We start from the raw sequence: 26156 nt of genomic DNA, 5'->3' as shown, positions 1-26156 counted from the left end.
CTGACACACACACCCCTCCCGCCCCCAATCCTGCTCTTTTGTTATAAATTCCCACTTGCCAGTGCTGTACTCAGAGTTAAACCCAATCTCTTTCTCCAACTACAAGACCACCTTGCAGTAGTTCTACAACAATGGTCCTGAATAAAGGCTGCCTTACTGTGCTTTAACAAGTATCACTGAATAATTTTTTCTTTAACAAAACAATTCCATTTTGGACATTAAAAAGAAATTGAATATTCTGGATCTAATAAATTACTAGCTATTCTTTTTATTTTCTCAAAAATATTTCCATTTCCAAAAACCTTTTTGCATTATTTCCGCCTACTTACTTAATCATTCTTTGCTCTGTATCTGATTTCTAGTTTTTTTCCCTGATTTACTTATTAGAAGTTGAAGGGTGTAAGTTACCATGCTCTTATTTGTTCTCTTGTACTTACCACTGCTATTATCTTTTTCATTCTAACTTATTTGTTATATATATAGCATACCTTACTAGTTGCTATATACTTTTTCTGCTCTAAGATAGATAACAACTCTGCTGAATTGTATTTGTAATTCTTGTACTTGCTTTGTTTAAAGGTTACCGTATATTATTTTGCTTTTCTGGCTTTGCTCTTCTGACCTAGCAAACCTGAGTTTTATTTGTTCCAGGTAATTGTATAGTATTATAATTAATTTAATAGCAGAAACAACTCTGCATACTTTAGGAACTTTCTAAAAGTTCCCTGATGGAGACAATTAAAATTCCACAGTCCACAAGAAGAGGGCAATGTAAATAGCCTCAAACCTTACTTCTATTTCCTACTTAAAATATTTGAGGAGCAGAAGTCTCCTACTTTTCTGTAACTGGAACTGACCAGGTGTATTAGTCCATTTTTGTTGCTTATAACAAAATACTTGGAACTGGGTAATTTATAAAGAAAATTAAATGTATTGCTTACAGTTTCTGAGGCTGGGAAGTCCAAAGTCTATGTGGTGGTGGCAACAGTGACCCAAGGATTTCACATTGCAAGATGGTGGAAGCAGAGAGAGCAGAGAGAGAGAAAGACAGACTCTCCTCTTCTTTTTTATTTTTAAAGCCCTCAGAACCACGCCCCTGACCACCATTTTTAATCCATTCACTACAGCATCCAATCACCTCTTCAAGGCTCTACCTTTCAATTACCTTAATAGGATTTCCCACCCTCTTAACAGTCGCAGTGGGGGCTGAGTTTCCAATACATAAAACTTGGGGGACACAATTCAAGCTTCAAAGAGTTTTGGGGGGACATAATTCAATCTACTACACCAGGGAATCAAGAGGTGCCACCCTGACTGAAAATAACTGGAAATTTCTAAGCAAAGTAAAGGTTACTTTCATAGTTAACAAGACAAAGCAGGTAGAACTGTGAAGGTCTTCCTGATATCGCTAAGTTCAACAACGTCTACATGTTCCCAGGACATCTGGTGACATCTTCAAACCTTCGAGACCTAAATATTTTAAGTATTGGAAAACTAAGTAATACTAAAATAAGTATTAAAATCCTTATTGTTAATAATTTTCCCAGAATAAAAATGTTTATACGAAGGGAAAAGGACATGGCATGATTGACTCTGTATATAAATTCCTTATTGCAATAAACATGGAATACCTACAACTTGGTACTAATTGAATAATTTTGTATGCTTCTGCCATATCCCCAATTAGCAGTTTTTGAGAGCAGAGACTCAGTCTTAGAAGAGGAGGTATGGTCAAGTTTAGACGTGCCTCAACCAAAGCAGCTCTGCTCTTATTTGTTATATATTGGAATTCTGGGTAAGACTTTGTTTCAAAAAGGGGTTAAATGTTATTATTTTGTTATCAAGTTTTAAAAAAACACTTGAACCCTACCAGAAAGACTAAAATTGAAAGGACTGACAATACCAACTGTTGACAAAGACATGAGGCAACTAGGACACAGCCACATAGGAACGGTACAGACAGTATAGAAAACTGTCAGGAAATATCTGTTAAAGCTTTTATGTGTGTGGTGTGTGTGTGTGTGTGTGTGTGTGGTGTGTGTGTGTGTGTGTGTGTGTGTACATATATGTATATCTTATGAGCCAGCAATCTTACTCATTGGTATTTACCCCAAAGAAATAAATGCCTATGTCTACCAAAAGTAATGTACTGGAATGTTCTTAGCAACTTTATCTATAATAGCCCAAAACTGGAAAGAACCCAAATATCTATCAATGGAAGAATGGAGAAACTGTGATATATTTATAAATTGGAATATTACATAGTAATAACAAATAAACTATTGCTATTTACAATAAAATGGATGAGTTTCAAATATAATGTTGAAGCCAGGCACAAAAGAATAAATATGCATGACTGCATTTATATGAATTCAAGAACAAGTAAGACTGATATATGGTGACAGAGGTTGGAATAGTGGCTACTTTTGGGTTGAGGAGGATATTGACTGAGAAAGAACGTAAAGGAGCCACCTAGATGCTGGAAATTTTCTATATCTTATGTGGATGGTGATTACATAAGTGTATGCAGATGTAAAAATTCACCAAACTATATATGGAGTATTTGCACATTTACCATACATGTACTTTAAACCTCAATTTTTTTTCTTTGTCTTTTTTTTTTTTTCGTGACTGGTAACGGGATCACAACCCTCGGTGTCGTGGTACGGGCGCGACTGGCAACGGGATCTCAACCCTCAGTGTCACGCCCGCACCACACTCAACCAGTGAGTGGACAGTAATAACTTCGTATAGCATACATTATACGAAATTATACACACTCTACCGAGTGCGCCACTGGGCCGGCCCTAAACCTCAGTTTTTAAAAATTGATATACTAGCAAGAATTTTGTATTAAATGTTGGAAGGTTCTAGTCATGGTTCTGCCATATGAAGTTCTTTCTTTTTTTTCCTTTGCCATATTCTTGACAAAGCACAGAGCCTTACCAGGCTTCCAATCCACATACTAAAATGCTAAGTAGGGCCGAACCTGTGGCTACCTCGGGAGAGTGCAGCGCTGGGAGCACAGCGGCGCTGGGAACGCTGAGGCCGTAGGTTCGGATCCTACATAGGGATGGCCAGTGCACTCACTGGCTGAGCGCAGTGCGGACGACACCAAGCCAAGGGTTGCGATCCCCTTACCAGTCACAAAAAAAAAAAAAAAAAAAAAAAAAAAAAAAAAAAAAAATGCTATGTAAGGTCTCTTTCCCTTCTAAAATTCATTAATTTAAAATTTTTATGAATTTCCTCAGACTATATGTTTACATTAAACATAGTAAGTATATATAAAAAATGGTCTATTCCTGACTGGCACCAAAATTTAAGCATATCTCCTTAATTCCTACTTGGAGAGGCTGGAAGTATAATAGGTTTTTTTATATTAATAGATGGAACTAGCATCAGAGTCTCTGGGCCAACATACAAGCCCAAAGAGTTAAATACTTACCTAGGAACACAGGTGATTAAAAATTCATTATAGTCTATTATCTGGAAAGAACAATAAACTGCAACAACAGTAGCTAGAGGTGTAATTTTCTTTGAATCAATGAAAATAACCTAGAGCCACTGTAGTGATGATACCTAATAATTTATAAATAATCAGTAACCAGAAGTTAGGTATAGGCAGGCAGATGTTCCTTTGAGATTATCTACATAAGGAATCAATATTTACTATACAAGTTCCATGCACTGAAAAACAATCAAGAAGATAGTCCTTGGTGAAAGCAAGCAGAGTACACAAGAGAAGTACACTGCTTTTTCTTTTTTATAGGGGGCATATATTATATCTTTGATTAATGGAAAAACTCAAAAATAAAATAAAATTTAGCCACAAGCAACTTTTCTTCATGAGGAGACACTACCTGAATTAACAGTAGTTTCCATTTTTACATCCTCGTTCCAGGTATATAAGTCATCAAGTCAGGTTATCAGATCAAGTCAGGGCACCCTAGTCATCACTTTAGAAAGAAAACAAAATGCTAAGATTTGACAAAATACTAAAATCATTGTTTTTAGAAATGTTTAAATCTAAGGAACTTCTTGTATGGATTAAGCTTCCAAATTCTGGAGATGGTCTAGCCTTTTGTAAAAAACAGATGTATCCATCAGATGTCAAAGGAAGCACTACATGTAGCAAAACGCCATGGAAAAAGGCATTGGTCCTTTGGGATCAAGGCACAGATTCTAATTCTGGCCTTGCCATCTAAATTTGAGCAAATCGTTTTAATCTTTCTGTGACTCGGTCTTCTTATCTGTAAAATGAAGAAACTGGTTTAGATAATGCCTTTATTTTTCTCTAAAAATTTCAAAATGATTAAAATTCACTATGTGCTCACCAACATGGTAGATACAATTCCTGATATTAACCTTAATCCACACAAAAGCCAACTATCCTTATTAACAAAAATAACTAGAAATTAGAAATCAGAAGCCACCAAAACTGAATGATGAACATTAAGGCCTGAAGTCAGTGAAAAGACCTTTCGTTACCTATAAGATTGGGGTTGCACCCATCAAACAAATAAAAAGGACCACAATACATAAGTGAACAAACAAATTAAATAAATGAAAGGGTATAATGAACTGGTAAAGAATTAACAAAAAAATTCATCAATGAAGCTATATCTGTTCCAGAAAAGGTCTGAGGTTTATATATGTATATGTGTATCTGTGTATATACATAAAATATTAAAAACATATACAGAGAGTCATGCACCTCTTAATGACAGAGATACATTCTGAGAAATGTGTCATTAGGCGATTTAGTCCTTGTGTGAACATCATAGAGGGCACTTACACAAACCTAGATGGTATAGCTCACTACACACCTAGGCTATATGGTATAGTACTATATGAGTACTGAGCTGTGGTAAAATGCTACAATGACTACAATGACATCGCTAAGTGATAAGAATTTTTCACCTCCATTATAATCTTATGGGACCACCATCATCTATGTGGTCCATCATTGACTGAAACATCATTATGCAGCACACTCAAATATATACGTACATATATATACAAACACATATCTTTATTAACTGAATATAGGGTCAGATAAAAAACATAACTTCTACTCACTTTGACAGAGACACTCCCCCAGCTTTCCCAATCATCTCTTCATGGTGCAATACTGAGTGGTTCCATGGAATGTGGAGGAACTTTAAGAGAGTTCTCATCCACCGCTCGGGATGTAAGACGAGTTGTTCATAGTGAACCAACATGCATTTTTTATAACCAACCTCCACACACTGGTTGTACATGGTCTCTATGGCACGATTCCACTTGGTCAAACAGTCCCTGTAGCTGTTCAGGTCAAACCCAGCTATAGTAACTTTTCGAGAAATCATTGAATGTACTGATGCCCGGCCATCTCGGACCATCAGGAGAAATTTGGCATTGGGGAATAACCTAGCAAGGTAAGTTAAGGATTTCAGGGCAAAAGGATCTTTATTACATAAATAAGGGGCTGGCTCCCCATGCTTAACGATGATTTCTAGTAAGAAGGCTTGCATGGCAGAATCCAGCACTTCATCAGTGACACCAGCCTCATCCAAGCGGATCTTCTCTTTACTTGACCGTGACCACATCTGCTTCAGGGCCAGGATTCGGGGAATCACCCTGGTTTCCTCTCCACAGCGAATGTCAGGGTGTGCATCTAACATGGCCCTCATGAGTGTGGTTCCACTCCTAGGCACACCTCCAATAAATATTAAAGGCATATCCTTGTGATAGGCAAAGGTTTTGTTGGCTTTGATGTCCAGGCCAGTGCGCACAGTGGTCTTTGTGTTCTCCAATTTGACTGGCTGGCTACGTTCCTCTATTCGGTGATGGCATTCCATGGCATGCTGGCCCAAGTAAAACACAGTCACAGAACTAATCACCAGACATGCCAATAGTAAGTTCTGCTTCAGTTTTCCAACCATCTTGATGTGGTTCTCTTGTTATTAAACAGATATTTTGCTCAAAATTATTTTCAAAAAACATTCAGGCCATGGAGATTCTACTTCAGAGAGATGATCAACACCTAGTAGAAAAAGGAAAAGGTTATTTTATCATCACATTAAGATTGCTTACCAGTTATTACCATTGCATTTTAGCTAGAAAGAAGGTGAAGCAGTCTTAGATGCTTTGATATTCTTAGAACAAGGAATACACTAATGCTAGCAAAAATAAATTAACGTTTGCAATCAGAAACAGCTTTTCTTAATGTAAAATTCTGAAGCTACATATCTGGCACAGAATTAAAAACAATGACGATAAAATGCAATCAGTGCCTCAGCAGAATTATGCAAAGGGACAATAGGAATGCAATGAAAAAGAGTACGTAAATCTACCGGAGTAAGCTGTAGGGGTATTGTAAGCCATAGGAACTTGTGTGCAAAAGTATGATGGCATGACAAAACACAGCGTAATTCAGTAACAGGAAGTAGTTCAGGAGAGCTGGTGTATAGGGTGCAAAGAAAACTGTGTACGTATATGTGTCTGTAACTTAGCCCTTGGAATGACAGATAAGATTTTGATACACAGAGCATTCAAAGCTGCAGATACAATATGATCAAAGATATGGATATGTAAACACAGGGGCACGTATGTGAAACAGAACTGCTAGTTTAGCTAGTATAAGGGCACACACTGGGAAGCAGACGGCAACCAGACTACACTTAGAGTAAAAAAATTTACCCTGAATCCTCAGAAGATAAGTGTGATGGTTAATTTTATGTGTCAACTTGGCTAAGGTAGGGTGCCCAGTTGTTTGCTCAAGCACCAGTCTAAATACTTCTGTGAAAGTATTTTTTAGATGTCATTAACATTTAAATCAACATGATTTTGAGTAAAGCAGATTACCTTCCATAATACAGGAGGGCCTCATATATGTGTATGTATATACACACATACATGTATAAAATGTATATACTATTGGTTCTGTTTTTCTGAAGAACGCTGACTAACACAATAAGTATTCCTGGGGAACTTACTAACTACACTAGAAAAAGAACACATTCTGAGAGGCAGGACTTCCAGCTATGGCCTACTGAAAAGGTAGGCAATTCCTCTCCCCAAAAACCAATAGAGAGCTGGATGAAATTGACACAACAACCTTTTCAGTGCTCTGGAAATTGACTGAAGGAACATGACAACCTGAGAAGAATTTATGCTTGAAAAACTGTGCAAAATTGGGTATGAACAGTGAAAGTCTGTGTAAGGCTACTGCCACCTGTCCATCCACCCACTCAGTAGGGACAGAGGTGCTGCAGGGTAGGGTAGGGCAAGGCAAACCATGAGGACTGGCAGCCTTGATGCTGGGGTGGAAGGGAGTTTGCTGGATCTGGAGTGGTGAATAACACACCCGTTGAGCTGCACTGGCAGTGTAAGTGATGTACCAGCCAGGAGGTGTGCTGGAGAGTGGACAGCTCTAGTAGGCTGAGGTTGTAGTCATGGTTGGGCAAGTTTGTGGCCAACCCTGAAGCTGCATGCAAGCACAGAGGAAACATGAAAGGACTGAGTGGAAAGTAACAGCCACAGCAGATCGGAAAACAGCTTGAACTTTCACCGTGCTTCCCTACCCACACACACATCTACTGGCAGAGGACAAAAGCTTTACTGGCTCAAGAAGTTTGCATGAAACCACTGTCCAAGCACTGGCTGACTACTGATCACTAAACTTTGCAGACAGGGAGGCAACCCCCAGAAAGCCATGCTTAAAGATGAAACCAATAATTAAAGTGTGTGTACACATACATACACATACACGCACATACATATAAGCAACAACATCGGCATATATTTTTTGTATGAAAACATCCACTTAAGGCAAATCTTTAGAGACGTAAAGCAGGACAGAGAAACAGGGATTTAACTGCAAACTTTTTAAAAAAACTTTTTTAAAGGAACCTTTTGCAGTGACTAAAATGTTCTATAACTGAACTGTTGTCATAGTTGCACAGCTCTATAAAACCTACTAAAAATCATTGAATGGTACCCTTACAATGGGTGAGTTGCATAGTACATAAATTTTATCTCAATATGGCTGTTTTTTAAAAAAGAATACATTACTTGAAAGAAAAAAGTATATATATATAAAATATTTTTTTTCTTTTTCCTTTTGGCAGCAGGTTGGTATGGAGGGAAAAATATTTTGACAGTCTCAGTAGCATACACCAACCAAGATCTGATTTTTGTTTAATCATGTACTCAATCCTTCAGTCACTCATTCTGCGTGTGTTTGAGCACATATTATTGTGCTGGGCACTGTACAAAGCTTCAACAAAGAATCACAAAGTGAGAATCAGTTGAGATTAAAATACCAGTTTAATAAGAAAAGACTGCAAGGAAAAAAAGCATTACTTAGGATAACTGGTAGCAATATAGCACTGTGCATTACAGAGTACAGACTCAAGATGTTATCTTAAGTAACACTTAAGAGGTTATCCCAGTATTCAATTTAAGAGAGGATGAGTAGGAAGAAAACAATGGCAAGAAAAGAGTAGTACAGAAAAAAGAGATTTAGATTCAACCCTAAAATAATAACATTTTGGTTGAAGAAACTAAAATTGTATCACAAGTACAAAAAAAGAAAACTTTACCGAACTGGAAAAAGACACTAGTCTCCATTTCAAGCAAAACAAATGACAATAGACTTGAACTAGACACATCCTGTCAATTTTAAGTATGAAGGAAATAACTCTATAGGCTTCCAAACAGAAAAACAAAACAAGGACCAAAGGACCAAATAACAAGCTGGCATTAGGTATCTCTACAACATTAAATGCTTGTCCTCTGGTTTCCTTGTATATACCTTTCTTTATTTGTCAAATTACTATGATGAACACGTGTTACTTTTCTAACTGGGGAAAGATAAATCAATATTTTAAAAATAATAGAGACAGTCTTTCTTTAAAAACAGCATTTAGGCTAAGATCTGAAAAACCAGTAGGAGTTACGTAGGGTGAAGGGAAGCATATTCCAAGCAAAAGCAAATGAATATGCAAAAGCCCTGTAATGGGAAGGCATTTTAAAGCATTCAAGAAGCAGAAAGTAAGCTCATATAGCTGCCAGGTAGTGAGCAAGAGGGAAAGTGGGTGAGATGAAACTGGGCAGGGGTCAGATCATAAATTTTACGGATCAAGTGAGGGATCTGAAATTTTTTTTTTTAAAAAAAAAAGATGACCGGTAAGGGGATCTTAACCCTTGACTTGGTGTTGTCAGCACCATGCTCACCCAGTGAGCAAACCGGCCATCCCTATATGGGATCCGAACTCGTGGCCTTGGTGTTATCAGCACCGCACTCTCCCGATTGAGCCACGGGCCGGCCCCCTGAAATTTTCTGATAGAGTGATGATGTTGTCACTGATTTAAGGATATCAAATCCGGAGCTACTTGATTCAATTTAGGTTTATAAAATCTCATCTAGCCAAAACAATCTTGAAAGAGAATAAAGTTGGAGGACTCCCACTTCCCAATTTTAAAACTACAAAGCTACAGTAATAAGACAATGTAGTACTGGCATAAAAAGAGACATAAATTGATTTTTGACAAGATTGTCAAGACAATTCAATGAGGAAAGAGCGATCTCTTCAACAAATGGTGCTGAGACAACTGAATATCCAGATACAAAAGAATAACGTTGGATGCCTACCTCACACCATTCACAAAAATCAATTCAAATTAAATCACAGACCTAAATGTAAGAGCTAAAACCATAAAACTCTTAGAAGAAAACAGAGGTGTGAATCATTACAGCCTTGGGTTAGGCAATAATTTCTTAGATAAAACACCAATAAAACAAGCAACAACAAAAAAAAACAGATAAACTGGACTTCATCAAAATTAAAAATTTCATGGCCAGCAGCCAAAACAAAGTTAAAAATTTTTCTGCTTCGAAGGATAAAACAAAGAAAATGAAAGACAGACCAAACAAAAGGAGAAAATATTTGCAAGTCATATGTCTGATAAGGAAACTTGTATCTAGAATATACAATAAAGAATTGTTACAATTTACAAACAACCCAATTACAAAATGGGGCTCAGTTGTTTAGAGAGCGGCATCATCACACCAAGGTCAAGGGTTTGGATCTCATACTGGCTAGCTATGAAAAAAAAAAAAGGACAAGGGATACAAATACACATTTCTCCAAAGAAGATGTGTAAATCATCAATAAGCACATAAAAGATGCTCAACATCACTAATATTTTGGAAAATGCAAATCAAAACCATAGTGAGATACCACTTGACACCCACTAGATGGTCACAATCAAAAACAAAGAATAATGAGTGCTGGTGAAGATGTGGAGAAGTAAAAACCCTCATACACTACTGGTGGGATTGGGAAATGGTGCAGCCACTTTAGAAAATAGTTTGGCCACTTCCAGTCAAGATGGCGGAATAGACGGTCCCCAGCATCACTCTCTCCCACAAATCAACCAATTTACAACTATTAAAAAACAACAGCAGCCACAGTGGGGCCACTAGAGCTCAGGGAAAGAGGAGGAGAGACCTACAGAGTGTATGAAGGTCAGAGAAGCCACGATGAGAAAAAGAAAAACCTCTCCAACCATTTTGAGCCCCAGCTGCTTCAAGGCTGGAGCTGGTAAGCACATGGAGCAGGACCTGGCAAAAGCTGCAACTGTGCCCTTCGGATGAAGTTGCATGGAGGTGGCAGGGGAGAAGAGGACCTTGGTGGCCCCCAGGCCAGCAAGACCACTAATATGGTTCCACGGACCCACATAGGACTGAGGAGCCACAACAACTGAAAAAAAGGAGCCACTCAGAGGTCAGTGAGTCATTGCAAGGGACTGACATACAGCCCGTCCCATGGGAAGTGTTTGCAGCACAGGTGGGGGGAGATGGGCCCACTGGGAGAACACTAGGACACAGCAAGTACAGCTGATCTACCCCCCAATCGGTGTAGGACCACTCAGAGGAGACTGGTCAGGTATACAGAATTGCATGGGGTGCAGTTTGATGAAAAGACTCAGGCCCAGACCAGAGTTTCTGCACAAACTCGGGCCCAGTCCAGTGTTTCTACACAACCCAGGTGCATTGGATTTCACTAAACCCAGAAGTCCTATAAAGTCAACCATTAAAACCCGAGCTGCACAAAAACGCTTCCACAGGGAATCTATAGCAAAGCAGCAACTTAGCTCAACCACAGAGCTCAAGTACTGGTCCCCACAGGAAGTTCCCCCACTTTAGAAGTAAGCAAAGGACAACAAATTAGTTCCAGGGTAGAGTTTAAGTGGTGGGAACAGCAAATAATCCAACACAGAACTGAAAGAACAGAGTACCCACAACCAAGGACAAAGTTTGATATTAACTAGTAAAGGTCTCATTTCACCAAAAATCACCTATAACACGTAAAAGGACTGGAAGTCCCCTGGGCCACCAAGCCAGAAAAGGGGGACAACCAGACACACCACCAGCACCACGGGGCCCGCCCGGGGTCCCGAGGCATGGATCTGGGGACCAGACCCTCCTCCCACAACCAGGCACACCTCCAGCACCACAGGGCCCACCTGGGACCCTGAGGTATGGAGCCAGGAACCAGACTCTCCTCCCACAACCAGGCACACCACCAGCGTCACAGACCACAGGGTCCACCCAGGGTCCTGAGGCACAGAGCTGGGGACTGCACCCTCCTCCCACAATCAGGCAAACCACCAGTGCCACAGGGCCTGCCTGGGGCCCTGAGGCAGAGCTGGGGACCGGACCCTCTCCCACAACCAGGCTCACTGCCATCGCCACCACCAACAAGGTAAGGAGCATGCCAACAACATCACCTCCATGTAGGTGGCCCACCACAGCCACCACAATAACCACTGATGCCGTGAAAGTGGCTAGATGCCACAACCACCACACAGATGGTCCACCAGCCACTGGAGTGCACTGACACAATGAGAGTCACCAGCAGAAACCAAAGAAAAGAAGAGTATGTCTCTCCCCACAAAGCCCATTCCAGAGTGACAGAAACATCATCTACTCTATGATAGTACTGGGGGAGCTGAACACACCTCTCAGCATTGGACAGATCATCTAGGCAACAAATCAACAAAGTAACCATCGCACTTTCAGAAGGAGAGAAGAAATCTAGAGTTATCAGAGGCGGGAGGGGGGAGGGAGAGGGGGTAGGGAGAGACTGGACAAGGGGCATAAAGAATAAGTATGATTTGTAACAATATATATGCTAGTAATATTGATTTGATCAACATATGTCAACGATGAACCCCAAAAATATGTATAATCAATTATGATTCGATAAAAATGTTATAAATAAATAAATAAATAAAAAGAAAATAGTTTGGCAGTTCCTCAAAAGGTTAAACACAGAGTTACCATGTGACCAAGCAATTTTACTGAAGGGAATTGAAACATGTGTCCACACAAAACACACAAAAACTTGTACATATATGTTCATAGCATTGTTATTCATTCTACCAAACAATGAAAATAACCAAAACATCTACCAAACAAAACATGGTATATCCATATGATGTAGTGTTATTCAGCCATAAAAAGGAAAAAATACATGCTACAATATGGATGAACCTTGAAAATATTATGCTAAGTGATAGAAGCCACTCACAAAACACCACATACTGTATGATTCCATTTATATGAAATGTCCAGAATAGGGAAGTCTGTAGGCAGAAAAATTAGTAGTTGCCTGGGGCGGGGAGAAGGAGAATGATGAGAAATGACTACTAATAAGTATGGAGTTTCCTTTTAGGATGATGAAAATGTTCTAAACCCAGATTGTGGGGAATTTTATAATATGTGGATTACATCTCAACAATACCATTTAAAAAAAAAATGACCAGGGGGCCGGCCCGGTGGCGCACTGGATAGTGCGCCGCTTGGGAAGCGCGGTGGCGCTCCCGCCCGAGGGTTCGGATCCCACATACAGACCGGTTCCCGCTCACTGGCTGAGCGAGGCACGGGAGCAACACCGAGGTTTGCAATCGCGTTGCCGGTCCCCGGTCCGGTACGGGGGCAACACTGAGGGTTGCAATCTGTTGCCGGACACGGAAAAAAGACAAAAGACAAAAAAAAAAAAAAAAAATGACCAAACACTTATTAGAATGGCTAAAATAAAAAATACTGACAGTACCAAGTGCTAACGAGGATAAGGACCAACTAGAACTCTTACACATTGCTGCTGGGAATATGCAATGATACATCTACTCTGAAAGAGTTTGATAGATTCTAACAAATGTAAACATACACTTACCATACAACCCAACAATCACATTCCTGAGCATTTATCCTCATGAAATGAAACCTATATTCACACAAAACCTGCCCATGAATGTCTATAGCAGCTTTAGTCATAATCACCAAAACCTAGATACAAACCAAACGTCCTTCAATGGATGAATATGGATAAACTGTGGTAATCCATTACTGGAATACCACCCATCAATAAAAAGGAACAAACTCTTGATACATGCAACAACAATTTGGATGAATCTCAGAGGCATTATGCTCAGTAAAAGAAGCCAATCTCAAAACTATCCCATTCATAAAACATTCTCAAAATGACTAAACATCAGTAGATGCCAGGCAACCATGTGACCATAAAGGGATATAACACAAGGGAGTTGTCTGGGATGATAGAACTGTTCTGTATTATGATTGTGGTAGCTATTACATGAATCAATATAAGTATTAAAAGTCACAGAACTATGCAGACAAAAAAAGTAAATTTTACTGTACATAAATTTTTTTTAAATCAAGAAAAATTTGATGGAAAACATGAGGAGAGGAGGAAGACAGATGATAGGAAATGATCAAGAACAGGAGAGTCTGTGATCCTAAATCTTCTAATTAATAATGTTTCTGATCAAACATTATATAGTGGTGATAGATTCAGTGGTGATAGGAATACAGGAAGTAAATAATAGGTTTTATGGAGAACAGCAGAGAAATGATCTTGGAAAAATAATTTTAATAAAAATTTTCCATCTAATGGACACTTAAATGAAATAAAAATTCATTTAAATCTAAACAAAGCAAACCACACTCAGTGAAGCAAACAGAAGTGCTCTTAGGGATGCACTATACTCTAATAATTTTATACAGTTATACAGGAATCATTTTCTAGGACATTCCACCGGTTTGGGGTGGGTTAAGTAATGCATATTACATGAGAGAAGTAATCGTTAAGAAATCACCCCAAGATGGCAAAGCTTTTGATAAAATTTTGCACTATCATATTTCAAATTACATTTAACTTGCCAACTTCTGATACATATCTGAATTCAGTAGGTGACAACTGACTAAATTCCTTTCAAAAATTACCTTAGCGGGCCAGCCCGGTGGCGCACTGGATGGTGCGCCGCTTGGGAAGCGCAGCGGCGCTCCCGCCCGAGGGTTCGGATCCCACATATAGACCGATTCCCGCTCACTGGCTGAGCGAGGCGCGGGAGCAACACCGAGGGTTGCAATCCCGTTGCCGGTCCCCGGTCCGGTATGGGGGCAACACTGAGGGTTGCGATCCGTTGCCGGACACGGAAAAAGACAAAAGACAAAAAAAAAAAAAAATTACCTTAGCAACAATTTAAAATTCAATTATACAAAAACAAGGTAACCACCTCTTTGAAATCAGATACAAAATATTGACCAATCAAAAGTTAACATGAGAGACTTCTACCAATAATCAACAGTATCTGAGACCCTCTACCAACTCTCCACTAAAATACTCCAAATTCCAGTAAAATACATAAAAAGACTAAAAATTGAAATATATTTTTGATGCATTTCCTTGATTAAAAACAAACTTATAGGGCCGACCCCGTGGCGCACTCTGGAGAGTGTGGCGCTGGGAGCACAGCGATGCTCCCGCCGCGGGTTCGGATCCTATATCGGAGTGGCCGGTGCACTCACTGGCTGAGCGCGGTGTGGGCGACACCAGGCCAAGAGTTGCGATCCCCTTACTGGTCACGAAAAAGACAAAAAAAAAAAAACTTATAAATCATTTTAATGGGTACATAATACTTCACTGAAAGGACCTAATGACATTTATTTGGCCAATCCTCTATTGTTTACTTGTTTTAAATTTTTCATTATTATATCACTTCAACCATAATACTAAAAATAAATTTTTTTTCATTATTATAAACAACACTGTGATAAATATTCTTCTATGTACAAACATCTTTGCACACCTGATTATTTTCTTAAACTCAATTTTTAGAAGAGAAATTTCTAGGTCACAGAGGGTAGGGTGTGCTTGATTTTAAAGTATTTAATACATATTTGATTCATCTCTTTCTCATACCTTACATCCAAATCTAACAAAACACTCTATTGACTCTACCTCTAAAACACAGTCAGAATATGACCATTTGTCAACACATCCACTACTGCTGCCAGCATCTCTCACCAGGATTACTGACAGGTGTTCTTGCTTCTACTCCTCCCCTCCTGGAGTCTATTCTCAAATTAGCAGCCAGAGGGATCCTTTTAAAACATAAAGATAAGGCTGGCCGGTTAGCTCAGTTGGTTGCTGATAACACCAAGGTCTAGGGTTGAGATTTCCATACCGGCCAGCGACCCCCAAAATTAATTAATTAAAAAAAAATATTAACTCTAGGCCTTGCTGGTTAGCTCAGTTAGTTAGACTGTGACGCTGATAACACCAAAGTCTAGGGTTTGGATCACCGTACTGACTAGCCACCAAAAAAAGGAATACTAAAAAGGAAAAGAAAGGGATTTTGGCTTCTCCAAAAATATTCTCATTACTTTTCACTAAACTTGTGAAGTTTCTCTCTTTGGATGTTTCTTGACTTGGAGAATCACAGAACCATAGAGCATCAGTGCTAAAAGGGACCTTTATCCTCTCAGTCCAGTGGTCTCATTTTATAGACATACAAATTGAGGTTCAGGTAGCACATTCTCCTCATCACTTCTCTAAATCTAACCTATTCTTCAAATGTCACTTTTCATTTTACCTTGTATATCTTACTAACTTCAAAAGATTTCAAGTGCCTGAAGCCTAGAGACTTTGTCTATGTCCCATCCTCTACCATAGCATGCTTAGCAGAGCACCAGCTCACAGTGTATATTGAGCCTTCAAAAAGCATGTTAACTAACCAAACTGGGAAGCCTGAGGTCTCTACTCACAACTGGATACTGATTCTTCTCAAATTCTTGAACCTCTTTCCACTACCTTAAACTCCATTTCACTGTATTTTTCAGACAAGCAGTATCAATATTTTCTCAAATGGGACATTTACAGAGCTGAGGCTGAGCTAGAAAGGAACACTAGAATGTTAGTCTCATTTTTGTTTCCAAAAAAAAGAAAAAGCATTGCAACACTGCAATAAACATATCTGAGAAATCACTATCAATAAGACAGCTCTTTCCCAGCAGACCAAATAAAAGAGACTCCCAGAAAATAACACTTACTGTTATTTCTGAATAACAGTAAGTTAAAGAAGTACTGACATTTTACTTCTCTACTTAGATATTTGCCAATTTAAAGTAACATTGCTAATCAAAAACAGCATCAGTCAACAAAAGTAGGGGTATAGCGGTCAGCAGTCAACAAGGCCATGCCCCACAATCAGGGCACACACAGGCCCAGACACATACACTCAGGAGCACATTCACCACACCTTGTTGTTAAAATCAGGGAAGTGTCCAAAGAGATGCCGGGGAAATATCCTAGCAAAAGATAAACTACAGGAATATACAATTCCCCTAAAAACTTTCTTTCCTTTATTAATCATTAGCTTGTTTTTTCCCATGCCCATTCATGATGCCAACCAATGTAGCAAATAGCAACAGACAATGCCACTTTGCCTGCTGTCTAAAGTTCAGTCTACAGCTGGTTTCCCCATTTACTTCTAGCTTGTTAGCAAAAGGAAAGGTAATTGTATCACATGCTTGAACTTGCCAAAGAATAAGTGTCCAGAGGTTAATTTTGAATGACAGCTTTGCCATTTGGCAGAAACTTCAAATCTGAACCAAATGAACTCAATGTTCCAAGACCCATCTTTATGTCAGTTCATGGTTAGAGCTCTAACATGGGAACCCCTTTTCCTACCTGCACACTGGGGGCTGGTACTAAACCCATTGAAAACACGTAGCAAATGGCAAGAAGAATACGGTATACACAGCTGACAATCTTTGGAAGTCAGCTGGGACTCATCTTCTTAATGGATCAGTGTACTTCAATAAACTCCATGGTCAGGACGGAAAAGAGCTGGTCAAATACTAAGAACTGAACCTACTGCCTAGGACACAAATGGAGACAAGAGCACAAGTTAAACTCAAGCATAACGTTTTTAAGGTTCAAGTTAAATGAAATGATGTCTGGGATTTGCTTCAAAAATATCCAGTGGCAGGTGTGTGTATGGGGGTTATACATACAATGAGGTTGCTCTCTGAGTTAACTGTTGAAGCTGGGTGATGGGTACTTGAGAGCTCAATATAATTGTCTCTCTTTTTACAGATGTTTGAAATTTTTCATAATAAAGAGTTAAAATGAAATAAAACAAAATAAAAAGTTTAAGTTACCAAGTTCTAACCTTCTCAGACGTATAAATCAGAAGGTCACTGTTGGATAATCTATTCCTCTTCTAGATTCTTCAAGCTCATGTTTATAATCTGTTTAAACCACCCATGACAAAGAACACAAAGAAAGCAAATTTTCCCAAATCATATTCTCTCATTCAGTAACTCAAGTTCACGCCATTTTTCTACCAACTAATAACTTTTCAGAATTAAAAGTAATTGGAATAGGAAAAGGAGAAGAGAAGATGAATTAATGTAAAAGAGGCCTAACATATTAGAGTGAGAAGACTTTGGCTCTAGTCTGGAATCAGTTTTTTCTTAGTCATATGGCACTAGATAAAACACTGAGCATCAGTTCTCTCCTCCATCAAATAGGGATTATGAAAATCAAACTCTTTTCCACAAGTATCTAGAACAGAAATTATGAAAAGACTGGGAAGAAAATGCAAAAGAAAAGGAACACCTCCAAGTTATCTTTCCCAGTGCTGCTGTGACAATCAAGTGGGTAACATGTAAAAGGACTTTTAAAGAAAAAGGGCCAGACAGGTGGCCAAGCCACCGTGCCCCCACCTACATCCATGCAAATAACAAAGCAGGCCCAGGGTCCTGAGACAGAAGTGTGGGCCGCCCCACCCCCACCCACATCCAGGTAAGCAACAGAGCACTCTGAGTGGCCCTAAGACTGGGGGGCCCTAAGACGGAGCCGTCGGCCACCCTGCCCCCACCTGCAAGAATATCTTAGAATGTATTTATTAGCCATGTGTATTTCTTTGTGGTGTGTGACTTGTCTGCTCATGTCCTTCACCAAATTTTTGCTAAGGTTTTTCTAATTCATTTCAAAGAATTCTTTATGCATTAAAAGCAAAATAAAATAAAATAAATAAGTAAATAAAGACCAGGGGCCTATGGCACCTTTCATACACAGGCTCCTGCTCACCCTCCACCCTCACCACTGGCCCTCCTCCCATGCAGCCTGCCTCCTTCACACCACTCCCATACACACCAGGCACTTCCATATCCGGCCTCTGCTCACGCTGCTGCCTCCTGTATTATGCCCCTTCTCCCTTTTATACACACCTCCTTGGTGAACCCTTCCCTGACTGCTCTTTTCCCATCCTCCCTCCTGAAATCAATTGTTCCCTCTTCTGTAACCTCAAAGCACTTGGCAAAAGCATTTTAGGTTTGCACACTAATAGCACTATATTGTGGTTAGTTTACCCCATGACACTATAAGCTCCTTTAAAGCACAAATTAAAACCCATTCATCATCTTGTATGCTGTGGACACATGAATACCAGATAAAATATAAAGCAAGGAATTCATGTAATGCATGAATCCCTTATACTACATAAATGTAAGAAAAGGCAAAAGGAGGCACTTCCAGATTGGCACAGTAAGGACCTCCCAAAGTCAGCTCTTCCATAAATGCAACAAGGACACTAGCAAAAATGGTGAAAATCAAGGTTTTCAAAACTCTGAAAATTATCTAAAGACTTATAAGAACCTAAGGAATGTTTAAACAAGAAAAATGGCTAACTCTCAGTAAGCAGAGTAAGATTTGTGGCATTTAATTTGCCCATTCTCTTCTCCTGGACTCTGAGGAGGCCTTGAAAATCAACAGCTTCACAAACATGATAGCTGTGAACACCAGCAGCTCAGTAGCTACTTAAAAAGGCAGAACAGATTAGGAGCTTCCCCCGAAACAGCATCCTCAAAGAACTGTCACTATCTGACCTGTCTAATAGCTCAATGGAAAAGCTCCATTCTCAGGGCTTATCTTTACTTGATCTGAGTAAGAACTCCCTCAATGTAAACAGTCCTATCACCAGGGTGTTTGTTAAAAATAATCACAGACTAGTGTTACAGCTGCCTGCAATGGCAGTAACATTTGGGGCAAGCAAGACACTGATCAAAAACTTAAAAGAAAAAACAGGGGAATGAGGTGTCTACAGAGGGCTTAAAAAAGCTCCAACATAACATATTTCTAAGAATCTAGAAGGCATGCACATGCTCAGGAAAGACTGGAAGCCCTAATCTCTCACTGATGGCTGATCTTAATATTCTGTGCAAGGAGGAAATGAAGGCTAAGGCACAGCTATAAACTGCTGGTACACTGAAGAAGTGCCACCACACATACACAGCCCCTCAGTAAAGGCTGGGAGACTTACTGGTTGAAGACATTTGAAGAAATCTCTCCCCAGGCCAGCCAGCTGCCAAAAGAAAAAAGAAAATAAAAAAATCTGTCCAATTATCAGCAGACCACTAAGCTAGCCAAGGAAACACTTCAGTGGTTACACAAGACAAAGAATACAGACTTTACAGAGTTAATTCCAGAAAGTCACAAGACAACCAGCAGCAACAAACCTTGGGAGGAAGGGGGTCTGATTTCCAGAGTAGTCACTTTATATTATTTTAAATACCCACTTTTCAACAAAAAAATAAGACACACAAAGAGATAGGAAAGTATGGCCCATATACAGTGGGGGGAAAAGGCAGTCAATACAACTATCCCTGAGGAAGCCCAGATTTTTAACTTACTAGACAAAGACTTTAAATCAGCTATTGTAAATATGTTCAAAGAACTAAATGAGACCATATCTAAAGAATTAAAGGAAATTATGAGGATAATTTCTCACCAAATAAAGACTAAATCTCTATCAATAAGGAAACAGAATCAGAAAAAAAGTCAAATGGAAATTCTGGAGTTGAAAAGTACAGTAATGGAAATGAAAAATTCACTAAAGGGGACCAATAGCAGATTTAAACTGGCAGAAGAAAGAATCAGCAAACTTAAACATAGATCAATTATCCAGTCTGAAGAACAGAAAGAGAAAAGAATGAAAAAAATGAACATACCTTAGACCTGTAGGGCATCATCAGGAAACATACATATAACAGAAGTCCCAAAAGAAGAGGAGAGACAGGGGCTGGCCAGTTAGTTAAGTTGGTTAGGTTACGGCACAGTGTTATAATCCCAGGGTCAGGGATTCAGATCCCCTTACCAGTCACACACACACACACACGAAAAAAAAAAAAAAAAAAAGAGGAGAGAAAGAGGGAAAAAATAATAAATAATTACACAAATAATGACTGAAAACTTTCCAAATCCAATGAAAAATACTAATCTACTAATCTATACATCCAAGGAACTCAAAAAACACCGAGGAAGAAAAATTCAGAGATTTCCACCTAGATACATCATAGTCAAACTGTAAAAGGCCAGAGACAAACAGAGGATCCTGAAGGCAGCAAGAGAAAAGTGACTCCTCAGATACAAAATCTTCTGTAAGATAAACAGCTGACTTCTCATCAAAAACCAGGCCCAGAAGGCAGTGGGATGATATACTCCCAGCATTAAATGAAAAAGACTATCAACCAAGCAACTTATATCCAGCAAAACTATCCTTCAAAAATAAAGGAGAAATTAAGACATTCCCAGTAAACAAAAACTGAGAGAATTCATCACTAGAGAACTGTCCTATGAGAAATAGTAAAGGGAGTCCTTAGAGCTAAAATAAAAGGACACTAGTCAGAAATATGGATTTCTTACATCCATATTAAGAAACTCTTCCTATTTAAATTGAAAGAAAATTGTGTAAAGCAATAATTACAAAACTGTTGATGAACTTATAATGTAAAAGATGTAACTGAGGTGACAATAAGACACAAGGAGGGGGAAATAAACAGAACTCTGTTAGTAAAGTTTTTGTATACTGTGGAAGTTAAGTTGGTATTACTCCAAAATATATTGTTTTCAATTATTAATTGTAATCACCAAGAAAATAAAAAAAAATAGTAAAAGAAACAACTAAAATATATACTAGAAATATTTAACAAAAATATACTAAAAGCATACATTAAAAAATATATATTAAAAATATAAGCTAGATAACACCATGGTCAAGAGTTTGGATCTCCTTACCAGCTAGCTGCGAAAACAAATAAATAAATAAGATATGTATATATTAGATATATATAAATATATATAATATGTTCACTAGAAATATTTAACAAGTAGCAAAATGGTAGATGTAAACACTAAATGTACTAGTAATTACATTAAACGTAAATGGATTAAACACTCTCAACTAACAGGGACTGGGAATAGACCTCCCCCCCGCCAAGTGAAAAACATGATCCAAATACAGGCTTTTTACAAGACACACTTTAGATTCTATGACTAAATAGGATGAAAGCAAAAGGAGGGAAAAACATATATCAAGCAAACAGCAACCAAAAGTCTCCAAAGTGGTAATACAATATCAGATACAATGCACTTTAAGACAAAAATTGTTACTAGAGACCAAAAAAGTACATTTTATAATTACAGGAAGGCAAATCCATCGCCATCAAGAAGACATAACAAGTATAGTGCTAGCTGATCAGCTCACTTGGGAGAGTGTGGTGCTGGTAACACCAAGGTCAAGGGTTCAAATCCCTGTACTGGCCAGTCACCAAAAAAGGGGAAAAAAAAAAAAGCCCAGGACCAGATGGCTTAACTGGTGAGTTCTACCAAATGTTAAAGAAGAATTAATACTGATCCTTAACAAGGTGTTCCAAAATATAGAAGAGGAGGAAACACTTCTAAACTCATTATATGAGGCCAGTTTTAAATTCCAAAACCAAACAAAACCAAAAAAAGATACTACACAAATACACTACAGACTGATATTTATAAATATAAATGCAAAAATCCTCAGCAAAATACAAGGAAAACAAATCCAGCAACATATATAATGATTACACTTCATGAGCAAGGGTGATCTATCCTAGGAATGCAAGGTTGGTTCAACACATGAAAATCAATCACATATACCATATTAACAGAATAAATGACAAAAAACACACATGATCATATCAACAGGCACAGAAAAAGCATCTGATGAAACCCAACACCCTTTTGTGATAAATTCACTGAATAAACTAGAAATAGAAGAAAACATTATCAACCTGATAAAGGACATCTAAAAACTGCATAACTAATTTCACATTTAATGATTACCCTGAAGATCATAAACAAGACAAAATAATCACTTTCACCATTTCTATTCAGAATTGTACAAAAGCTTCTAGCCAAAGCAAGTAGACAAGAAAAATAAAAATAAACTAAAAGGTATTCAGGTTGGATAGAAGAAAATATGATTTGAGAAGACATGATCTTGTACATATAAAATCCTAATAAATCACTAAAAAACCATCAGAACTATTAGATGAGTTTAGTATGGTTGCAAAATGCAAAATCAAAATAAGAAATTCAATTGTATTTTTATATACTAGCAGTAAGTAAAAATCCAAAAATGAAATTAAGAACCATTTCATTTACAACAGCATCAAAAGAACAAAATACTAAGGAAAAAATTTAACGAAAAGTGTTAAGACTTGTACCCTGACAGAAAGAAAACTTTTTCTTTTTTTTTTGGCAGCTGGCTAGTACAGGGATCTAACCCTGAACCTTGGTGTTATCAGCACCATGTTCTAAGCAACTGAGCAAACCAGCCAGCCCAACCATCATGCTTCAACAAGCAATTAGGTATACTCTTGAAACAAATGACAAAATAGGCTGGCTGGTTAGCTCAGTTGGTTAGAATGTAGCCTTTGAACACCAAGATCAAGGGTTCAGTTGCCTGTACCAGAGAGCCACCAAAAAAAAATGACAAACTAGAGGCCGGCCTGTGGCTCACTTGGGAGAGTACGGTGCTGATAACACCAAGGCCACGGGTTCGGATCCCATATAGGGATGGCCAGTTTGCTCACTGGGTGAGCGTGGTGCTGACAACACCAAGTCAAGGGTCACGATCCCCTTACCAGTCATCTTAAAAAAAAAAAAAAATGACAAACTAGAGGCCGGCCTGTGGCTCACTTGGGAGAGCGTGGTGCTGACAACACCAAGTCAAGGGTCACGATCCCCTTACCAGTCATCTTAAAAAAAAAAAAAAATGACAAACTAGAGGCCGGCCTGTGGCTCACTTGGGAGAGCGTGGTGCTGACAACACCAAGTCAAGGGTCACGATCCCCTTACCAGTCATCTTAAAAAAAAAAAAAAATGACAAACTAGAGGCCGGCCTGTGGCTCACTTGGGAGAGCGTGGTGCTGACAACACCAAGTCAAGGGTCACGATCCCCTTACCAGTCATCTTAAAAAAAAAAAAAAAAATGACAAACTAGAAAAATTTCACCCAAGAAATAGAAGACTTAGAAAAGAACCAAACGAAATCCAGCTCGTGGCTCACGTGGGAGAATGTGGTGCTTATAATACCAAGGCCACAGGTTCGGATCCTATATAGGGATGGCTGGTTAGCTCACTTGGGAGAGCGTGGTGCTGACAACACCAAGCCAAGGGTTAAGATCCCCTTACTGGTCATTTTTAAAAGAAAAAGAAAAGAAAAGAACCAAATGGAACTTACAGAAATGAAAAATACAATAACCAAATAAAAACTCACTGGGTGGTCTCAATATCAGAATGAATATAACAGAGGAAAGAACCAGTCAACTTTAAACTGAAGTAGAACAACAGGAATTACCCAATCTAAACAACAGAGAAAAATACAGACTGGAATAAAAATGAAAAGAACAGTGCCTCATGTCCTATAGGACATAACAAAAGATCTAACATTCGTATCTCATAGTCACGTAGAGAAGAAAGTGGTACTGAGAAATTATAATAGTGGAACACTTTCCAAATTTGGTATAAGACAAACCTACAGTTCAAGAAGTTTTGATAACTCCAAATATGAAAAACTCAAAGAAATTTATGCAATCAGGCACATCATAATTAAACTGCTGAAAACTAACAACAAAGAAAAAAACCTTTAAAGCAGCTGGGAAGAAAGGACACATTACCTATAAGAAAACACCAATTCCAATGACAGAATTTTTCATCTGAAATCAAGGAGGTCCAAAGAAAGTGGCATAATATTTTTCATATGTTGAAAGTAAAGAACTGTCAATAAATCCTATAAAGAAAAATAGCTGATAAAATCTTAAGAAAAACAAAGAACTCTATAGTTTATATCTTAGCCCTGGGAATTACGAAATATGCTGATATCAATATATGAGCAATTACAGGTGTTTCCCATAAAAGTAGTTAAATATTTGTGAATTACAGATTTCTTCCTCTCCACCACCAATGCCAATGAGATTCATTTAGGTATAAGGCTTAATGCATATTTTCTACTTCCCTAATTTTCTTAGTTAAAAAGAAATCATCGGTTAGCTCAATTGGTTAGTGTGTGGTTTCAGATCCCTGTACTGGCCAGTTGTCAAAAAAAAAAAAAAGAAAAAAGAAACTGTTCTGCCACTGTTCAAGATCTTTTTTTCAATCTGACAGTTTTTGTTCTAGTTAAAAACTCCAGGGCTGGCTGGTTAGCTCAGTTGGTTAGAGCATGGTGCTGATAACACAAAGGTCTGGGGTTTGATACCTGTACCAGCAACCCGCCAAAAAAAAATTCCAAGGTTTATGAGCCTAAACTCAGAGCTATCTGTTTAAAAGATACAAGATCTATATACTTCAACCATCTGAAATAAAGTCTATTTTAAATAGTATCTACTAAAGATAAAGCCTAAATGAGCTTTAGTAACTGTCATAGCTTCACCACCTTAAAAGCCAAGTCATTATAGAGGAAATATTTATCTTAATCCACTCTAATTTAAAAAGATTGTGTATATGTTTTTTTAAAAAAGAATGACGACTAAAGTCCCAGATTTATGCCCAGAAGAATAGTTTGCTCTGCTCCCACCTGAGATTCTGTGCAGATGTAAAATATTCTGTACCTCTTTTTATTTCTAGTAAAATTTGAACTCCTCAGGTCTGCTCTCTCTTATAATGCTAAGAAATTCCAGAACCTAGCCTTCTAAATGCAAGTTTTCTTAATTAACATATACTAGCAAAAAGAAATCTCAGAAAGATATGAAGACAGCCCCTGCAGCTGCGGAGGGAGTAATACAATTCTGCATCATGAAAGTGGTTCAAAGAATCTGATGATATTCTGTCAAATTAAAAACATAAATCAGAGAATTAGTCATGTTTTGTCCAGTATGGAAAATTCTGTGAATATTTATTACTGTTACTACACTGCTCTGTTCTCATTCATATACTTAAAAAAAATAAAAGAAGAAAGAAAGAAAAAGAATGATTACACAAGTTTGACTAGTGACCTGTTAAGCAGCCAACAAAGAAACAGTTGGTCAGCTTGCAAAAGCATGAATTCAAGATCTGTTTTACATTGTTTACCAACTGGTTGATTCATTCAACCAACTTTTACCAGGTTTCTAAAACATACCAAGTACTGTGCAAGGCAGTGATGAGAAGATAAGGCATGGCGCCAGACCTCAAAAAACTCCTAGTCATGGGCTGAGCCCGTGGCGCACTCGGGAGAGTGCAGCGCTGGGGGCGCAGTAGCGCTGCCTCCGCGGGTTCGGATCCTATATAGGGATGACCGGTTTGCTCACAGCGCTCACTGGCTGAGCGCAGTGCGGCCGGTCTCAAAAAGGACAAAAAAAAAAAAAAAAAAAAAAAAAAAACCCTCCTAGTCATAAGAAAAGTAGACCCATGAAAAGTAATTTTAATAAAACGTGATAAGTGCTTTGATGGGTACATGTATGCAGTACATGTAAGGAAAGTAAGCAATTAACCATGCTAACAA

General features: G+C 38.4%; 1 protein-coding gene across 2 annotated transcripts in view; it reads right to left on the bottom strand.

Annotated features, from left to right (window-relative positions):
- TPST1 (tyrosylprotein sulfotransferase 1) overlaps window positions 1-19727 on the bottom strand; it is a 117607-nt gene extending 97880 nt beyond the window's left edge. The window contains exons 1-2 of one of the 2 annotated variants that reach the window (XM_008585020.1): window positions 19684-19727; window positions 5080-6025 (exon numbers count right to left, since the gene is read on the bottom strand). In XM_008585020.1, the coding sequence (XP_008583242.1) occupies window positions 5080-5924 (845 nt within the window). In that variant the 5' untranslated portion in view covers window positions 5925-6025; window positions 19684-19727. The remainder of the gene's footprint in view (window positions 1-5079; window positions 6026-19683) is intronic. The other variant, XM_008585019.1, reaches the window with a different exon arrangement.
- Window positions 19728-26156: the final 6429 nt, after the last annotated feature.

Source organism: Galeopterus variegatus, unplaced genomic scaffold, assembly GCF_000696425.1.
Source record: "Galeopterus variegatus unplaced genomic scaffold, G_variegatus-3.0.2 Scaffold3423, whole genome shotgun sequence".
Taxonomy (NCBI): domain Eukaryota; kingdom Metazoa; phylum Chordata; class Mammalia; order Dermoptera; family Cynocephalidae; genus Galeopterus; species Galeopterus variegatus.
The sequence above is the reverse complement of the archived record's forward strand: the minus strand, read 5'-3'. Positions and strand labels throughout refer to the sequence as shown.